The following is an 8,067-nucleotide window of genomic DNA, read 5'->3' as shown; positions in this document are numbered from 1 at the left end:
CTGACTCCATCAGGGTGGCATTAGGGTCTGACATCCTGATCTGTGCTCACAGCCCAGCACCATGCAGCTCGATTGGCACCAGAATTAGCAGGTCCACCAATGGTGCCCCATTCTCTTCACAGATAAGAGCAAGTTCACACTGAGCACACATGACAGATGTGAAAGACTCAGGAATGTTTTTTTGTCTTTTTTGCTTCAAATTTGTTGTGGCTTTTTTTCTTTCTGAGAAATCACAAGTTGTTGCTGAGAGTTGTTTTTTTTATTTTTTTTATCTTGTTAAAAGGTGCCACCTACAAGTGTAGACGCAGAAGCAGAACGATGCACACCACATCACGACAGACAACACGGGCCAAAAGAGTAAGTCACTGTCTATAAAAAATAAATAAGTAGACAGACACAGTCTGACTAAATTAATAACACCAGTTGTACTTTTCACATTTTTATAAGCTATTAAGTAATCGTTCACAATGCAGATTGAAATAAAAAAAGTGCAGAAATACAACTAATTCCAAAGGGTTCGCAAAGTTTTTCTTATTTAACTCTAATGTCAGACAAACATTTAATATTTTATTATACAATAGCTATTTTGCAAAAATATGCACTCTTTAAATAGGTACTTTTTGGAGCATATATTTGTACCCAGAGCGATATTATTCAATTACTGATGTAAATAAATTGAATTCTTCTTCATTTAAGGAGATCTTCCCACCATTTAAAGATCTCATGAACCGGACTCCAGACATTTCCACAGATCAAGAGAGAGAGAAGCAGTCGAAAGCATCATCAAACGTCCCTCAGAAGGTGGCAATGCTTTTCAAGCAAATACGTAACTTTCTTCAAGAAACTGCAGTTTTCAGCTCTTTCCCCATGAGTCTCTCGTTAATTGGATTTGAGGAGTTGATGGAGCTAAACGTTTTTGAATGCCCGTGCAGACATGATCTGAATATATGGCTAACAGCATCTATTTTTGTTGGTCCTCCTTTTTTCATTTTTGCTTTCATGTATTATGTTTTAAGACCTTTTAAACATGATTGGTTTCGTTGTTCTCAAGAAGAGAATGAAGATACTCGGCAGAACTGGCCTAAAGCTTTAGCACATTGTCTGATGCCATCTTTAATGTGGGTCATCATCTTGTTTCTTGATGGCGATTATGTTGCTTGTGCCATGACAGACTGGAAGGGAGTTTATGTGTTTGATCAGGAACTCAACAGGTCGTGGTGTAAACCTACTGCAGGGACGCGAAATGAGGCAGAGCTGCGAGATATGATTCGGCAAAATATTAATTACTCACGGGTAAATATCATGTATTATGAGCTTTTCCTGCTTTCTTAATGCCATAATGCAATAGAAATTATTTGTTCTCTCTTCCTCCCAAAATGTTAGAGGGGAAAGGATTTCCTTCCCTGATTTTAATATATGTATTCATTATAAATCATTTAAAGGGATAGATCATCGTTTACTCATCTTCATGCAATTCCAAACCTGCAAGACATTCGTTCTTGTTACGTTTTGAATAATTTTAAGAACTTTTTTTTTTTTATGTTACACAGACGAAAGTCATACAGTTTTAGAAAGATGTGAAAGTTGAATACATGATGACAGAATTTTCATTTTTGGATAAACTATCCTTTTAAGGCAGATGCTAGCTGTACTGTGTGGCAGGTACTATTTACACATGGGTGCAAATAAACACTCTGAACCTGCAACAAATGATCATAAACCTTAATCCTAATTTTTATTTATTTATTTTTTTTAAATGTAATGATTCTTTCAGATATCAGGGTATTGCGTGAGCCTCCTCTTAAGTGTATTGACAATAACCTTAATGGTTATTTATGACTGCTACATAAGTGGAAAATGTGACTGCTGCAGCAGACGAACAGCAAAGACACGGAGTGAAGAAGAAGGTAGGAGAAAATTGTGTAGCAATTTGTTCTTTGCATGATGCTTCCAGCACTGCAGATTTTTGGTGCTGCAATGGTTTGTCAATATGCATAAATATTCATATTTATCAACAAAATTCAGTCCCCAAAGTGTGTGAGATATGCAGAAATTACTTTTCTGTATTTAATATAGGTGCTGCTACAATGGGACAGGAACTGCAAGAGGCAGGGTGTTCTGCTACAATGAGAGAGCAAGAATCAGAAAGTTCTGCTACAGTGGGACAGAAACAACAATGGTCCGGGAGTTGTGCTAAAGCTAATTGGTTTGGGAGTTCTGCTAGAGTGGGACATGGACAGCAAAGGTCAGGGAGTTCTGCTCCAATAGATTCTGCTACAATGACGCCGGAACAGCAAAATCTACTGCTGGCCCAAAATCCATTGCCAGACCAGAGACAATACAATGACAGCTGTCAAATGAGCCTTTTAAACAAACCCAACACAAAGGCCTTCTCCTAACAAATAACCAGCTATTAACATTTAATTTTCACTCTCTTCCTTAACCAAAACTCTCATATGCCATCAGATTTCTTCAAAGTAATGCAATTGCTCTCAAAACAACTAACAGCCATCTAAACACAGGCTTATTTTAATCAAACAGTTCAACTTTACTGCAAAATGAAGCACTGGATTTTTTTCTAATAATGCATTTATTAAAAGTACATTTTAACATCAAAACTATAAGTGTATTCTATATCTATTGATTATAAAACACATTCAGCGATGGATGCACGATAATGAAAATACACATTTATCTAACACCTATCACCCATGTGACAAATTAAACTAATACAACTAATCATATACTAATGAAAATACTCATTTATCTAACACCTATCACCCATGTGACAAATTAAACTAATAAAACTATAAAATCATATACTATAAAATAAAATAAAAAATAAAGAAAGAAAGATACTTAAAATCTGGTTGTGCCACCTTTAGCAACAAAATCTGCAAAGAAATGCTTCTGATAACTAGAGATCAATCTAGTACACCATTGTGGTAGAGTTTTGGCCCATTTTGCACACTCTTCTTTGCAGAACTGCATTAGTTCAGCCACAATTCTTGATATACTCCTGTCTCAACATCTACACAGGCCTCTCCCTTTGTCACTGGTGGTGGTGTTCTGGACCACCATGTCAACAATGCTCCTGTTCCATTCAGAATAATCTGGATTGTCTGCCTGAATGTTCTCAAACTTAAATTCTGAAAAAAATGTTTGGACATTTACAGTAAAGAATATGTTGTTTTCCCAGAAGGACTGAAAATCTGTACTATCAGCAGTCATAGTACTTTATAAGTGTATTGGCATAGTAACCTTTTATATATATATATATATAAATCTGTTTGCTAGCTTCTCTAAAGGAAAGACCATGATTTTTGTTACATGGTCAGTTAGGGTAATTCTGATTTCATTTGAAATCAGCTATCAGTTTAAGGCCAACTGAAAATATACGATGTAAATCACAGAGTACATAAATGTTTGTGAGTTGTATAAAACCAAAGGAGATACAACTGCTTTTTTTCAGATATTTTGAAGTATTGGTTGGTTGTATTAACTGTTTTGAAAACATTTGAGATTTTTGTGCAGTGTTTTGAGAAAATTCTTAGCGTGATTTGTAATTTGTATGAAATGAATGAAAACTTACAATCTGTTTAGGACAATTAAAAAGTGTTCAGATCACTGTGTGAACTGTTTTGAGAACAGTGACCTGAGTTCGGAGACATGTCAAACTGGTAATATTGTGAAATAATAAAATGAAGAATGTTTGTAATAATGAATAATGTCTGTAATATTCAATTTAATGCATCTTTGCCAAATAAAAGCATCAAAAAAATCATAGTGATCCCAAACTGAACAGGATTTTTAAAGTGGTTTTAAAATATTCAAATTATTTACAATCAAGGTTGTCAGCTAACAAATAATTATGCCATTATTTAACAACAGTTCTTAATTAACAAAACAGTTCATTTAGAAAAAGGTCTGGAGCATTTTTTGTTCGTTAAACAAGTTTTTTGTTTCTTAAAGTAACAGCCAAGCAGCCAGCGGCAGACCGGCAGGCTGATCATAGCCTATGTTTGATCAATTTAGCCATCTCAAATCATCACGACTTGCCTAAAATAAAATCTATAGCTATACTAAAGAGATCCCTGATAGCACACGTCGTCTAGGAGATGTCTATTTGACATCTGCATTTACATCTGCAAGACGTATTTTTAGAGTGTTTGCTTATCTGTCGTCTATTGGACGTCTCCTTGTAGATGTCAAATAGACGTCTATTAGATGTCTTTTAAGATGTTTACGATGTTTAGAATGTATGTAAAACTGACATCTTACCCAGATAGCACACGTACGTCTGCAAGATGTCTGTTAAAGATCTGTTGATCTGGAAAGCATCTGCTGTCTACAAACATCTGACAGACATCTGTAAGATGTCAGTTTTACATACATTCTAAATCATAAACATCTTAAAGACATCTAATAGACGTCTATTTGACATCTAAAAGGAGACGTCCTATAGACGTATTGCAGATGAGCAAACACCATAAAAATACGTCTTGCAGATGTAAATGCAGATGTCAAATAGACGTCTCCTAGATGTACGTGTGCTATCAGGGTACAGACGTCTGTCAGTCATTTGTAGACAGCAGATGCTTTCCAGATCAACAGATCTTTAACAGACATCTTGCAGACGTACGTGTGCTATCTGGGATCATAGTGTGCTTTGTGTCAAAATTTTATTGATGAGAGGTGTCATAAAAATTCCACCCTCCGCCCACAACTCTCTTTATTTAACTTTATTGTACAAGTTAAATAATAAAATAAAATAAATAAATAAAAATGGTGACTTATCTTACCGTGGTGTAAAATAAAAAATATCAGACTGTTAAGCAAGAGTATAAGATACTTGTCAAAATCTTGTAACATTACAATTTAGTAAAGTTAGCTAGCGTTTGTCACAAGTTAGAAAAGTTCAACAAAATAAAAAGAACCGAGCATCTCGCTGATCCTCACACGCTGCTGTCAAAACTCGTGAATGGTGACATCCGGTCCCGGACAAACCACACCTACTGCCTGCCCCTAACACTGTAAGGAGACACTGGCGCAAAGATTTAAATGTTAAAAGAATTAAACAAAGCAATGTTTTAACATTAAATCCTTAGCATTTCTTAATTAATGAATCCATTCAGCATTCATCCTAAAGCTTTTCACTTGAAAAATAGGTTAGCCTAATTTCTTCTAAACAAACATCTCCTAAGCCGTAGGAAACCCATACATAAGTCACATAGATTGAAATATATTTTTAATAAATATATTTTGATATATTTAAATATCTTAAATTCAAATAGAAGAAAATATATTTTATACAATATATATAAATATATTTTGAAATATATATTAAAATATATTTAAATATTTGATGTAAATCACAGAGTACATAAATGTTTGTGAGTTGTATAAAACCAAAGGAGATACAACTGCTTTTTTCAGATATTTTGAAGTATTGGTTGGTTGTATTAACTGTTTTGAAAACATTTGAGATTTTTGTGCAGTGTTTTGAGAAAATTCTTAGCGTGATTTGTAATTTGTATGAAATGAATGAAAACTTACAATCTGTTTAGGACAATTAAAAAGTGTTCAGATCACTGTGTGAACTGTTTTGAGAACAGTGACCTGAGTTCGGAGACATGTCAAACTGGTAATATTGTGAAATAATAAAATGAAGAATGTTTGTAATAATGAATAATGTCTGTAATATTCAATTTAATGCATCTTTGCCAAATAAAAGCATCAAAAAAATCATAGTGATCCCAAACTGAACAGGATTTTTAAAGTGGTTTTAAAATATTCAAATTATTTACAATCAAGGTTGTCAGCTAACAAATAATTATGCCATTATTTAACAACAGTTCTTAATTAACAAAACAGTTCATTTAGAAAAAGGTCTGGAGCATTTTTTTGTTCGTTAAACAAGTTTTTTGTTTCTTAAAGTAACAGCCAAGCAGCCAGCGGCAGACCGGCAGGCTGATCATAGCCTATGTTTGATCAATTTAGCCATCTCAAATCATCACGACTTGCCTAAAATAAAATCTATAGCTATACTAAAGAGATCCCTGATAGCACACGTACATCTAGGAGATGTCTATTTGACATCTGCATTTACATCTGCAAGACGTATTTTTTAGAGTGTTTGCTTATCTGCAATACGTCTATTGGACGTCTCCTTGTAGATGTCAAATAGACGTCTATTAGATGTCTTTTAAGATGTTTACGATGTTTAGAATGTATGTAAAACTGACATCTTACCCAGATAGCACACGTACGTCTGCAAGATGTCTGTTAAAGATCTGTTGATCTGGAAAGCATCTGCTGTCTACAAACATCTGACAGACATCTGTAAGATGTCAGTTTTACATACATTCTAAATCATAAACATCTTAAAGACATCTAATAGACGTCTATTTGACATCTAAAAGGAGACGTCCTATAGACGTATTGCAGATGAGCAAACACCATAAAAATACGTCTTGCAGATGTAAATGCAGATGTCAAATAGACGTCTCCTAGATGTACGTGTGCTATCAGGGTACAGACGTCTGTCAGTCATTTGTAGACAGCAGATGCTTTCCAGATCAACAGATCTTTAACAGACATCTTGCAGACGTACGTGTGCTATCTGGGATCATAGTGTGCTTTGTGTCAAAATTTTATTGATGAGAGGTGTCATAAAAATTCCACCCTCCCGCCCACAACTCTCTTTATTTAACTTTATTGTACAAGTTAAATAATAAAATAAATAAATAAATAAAAAATGGTGACTTATCTTACCGTGGTGTAAAATAAAAAAATATCAGACCGTTAAGCAAGAGTATAAGATACTTGTCAAAATCTTGTAACATTACAATTTAGTAAAGTTAGCTAGCGTTTGTCACAAGTTAGAAAAGTTCAACAAAATAAAAAGAACCGAGCATCTCGCGCTGATCCTCACACGCTGCTGTCAAAACTCGTGAATGGTGACATCCGGTCCCGGACAAACCACACCTACTGCCTGCCCCTAACACTGTAAGGAGAGACTGGCGCAAAGATTTAAATGTTAAAAGAATTAAACAAAGCAATGTTTTAACATTAAATCCTTAGCATTTCTTAATTAATGAATCCATTCAGCATTCATCCTAAAGCTTTTCACTTGAAAAATAGGTTAGCCTAATTTCTTCTAAACAAACATCTCCTAAGCCGTAGGAAACCCATACATAAGTCACATAGATTGAAATATATTTTTAATAAATATATTTTGATATATTTAAATATCTTAAATTCAAATAGAAGAAAATATATTTTATACAATATATATAAATATATTTTGAAATATATATTAAAATATATTTAAATATTTGATTTTGGCCGCTTTTTAATATTTTTCACATATATTAAATATATGTAAATATAATTTTATCGGAAATATTTACATATATTTATTTCCTTTATATGTAAATATATTAGATATCGGACTATCTAAATATATTAATTTGCAATATATGTCCATATATTAATTTCTAATATTTGTTAACATATTGCATTTCTGTACATGAAAATATATTTTACACAATATATGTAAATATACTTTGAAATATATATTAAAATATATTTAAATATTTGATTTTGGCCGCTTTTAATATTTTGCACATATATTAACTATATGTAAATATATTTTTATCATAAATATTTACATATTTATTTCCTTTATATGTAAATACATTTAAATATCAGACTATGTAAATATATTAATTTGCAATATATGTCCATGTATTAATTTCTAATATTTGTTAACATATTACATTTCTGTACATGTAAATATATTAGATTTCTATAAATGCAAATATATTTTAAAACATTAAAATATTCAATTAATAAACTTAAACATGTTTCATAGAATATATTCCCATTCACTCAAACTTTATGTAAATAAATTAAATCTCCAGACATGTAAATGTTTTCATTATCGAGATAATTTGCCCCTTCATAATAAATAGAATACAAACAACATTTGGACAGTGAAAAACTGGAAAACTCTCCAGACAATGTAACTTAAAAACAGTGACAATATAAATTGACTTATTAATA

At 32.7% G+C, this 8,067-nt stretch overlaps 1 protein-coding gene across 1 annotated transcript; it reads left to right on the top strand.

Annotated features, from left to right (window-relative positions):
- The first annotated feature begins 223 nt into the window (after positions 1 to 223).
- On the top strand, positions 224 to 3,764 carry LOC131530884 (uncharacterized). Its single transcript, XM_058761379.1, has 4 exons — positions 224 to 357; positions 697 to 1,293; positions 1,775 to 1,907; positions 2,077 to 3,764. The coding sequence occupies exons 1-4, from the start codon at positions 319 to 321 to the stop codon at positions 2,397 to 2,399; spliced, it is 1,092 nt and encodes a 363-aa protein (XP_058617362.1). The 5' UTR covers positions 224 to 318; the 3' UTR covers positions 2,400 to 3,764.
- Positions 3,765 to 8,067: the final 4,303 nt, after the last annotated feature.

This window comes from Onychostoma macrolepis, chromosome 22 (assembly GCF_012432095.1).
Source record: "Onychostoma macrolepis isolate SWU-2019 chromosome 22, ASM1243209v1, whole genome shotgun sequence".
NCBI classification, from domain to species: domain Eukaryota; kingdom Metazoa; phylum Chordata; class Actinopteri; order Cypriniformes; family Cyprinidae; genus Onychostoma; species Onychostoma macrolepis.
This window is presented reverse-complemented; position numbering and strand designations above follow the sequence as displayed.

Bases quoted from the DNA above. Each gene is read 5' to 3' on its own strand.
- LOC131530884 (XM_058761379.1), top strand. From the start codon at position 319: ATGCACACCACATCACGACAGACAACACGGGCCAAAAGA. The intron at 1,294-1,774 runs GTAAATATCATG...TGATTCTTTCAG, and splicing joins AAAATATTAATTACTCACGG to ATATCAGGGTATTGCGTGAG. The intron at 1,908-2,076 runs GTAGGAGAAAAT...TATTTAATATAG, and splicing joins GACACGGAGTGAAGAAGAAG to GTGCTGCTACAATGGGACAG.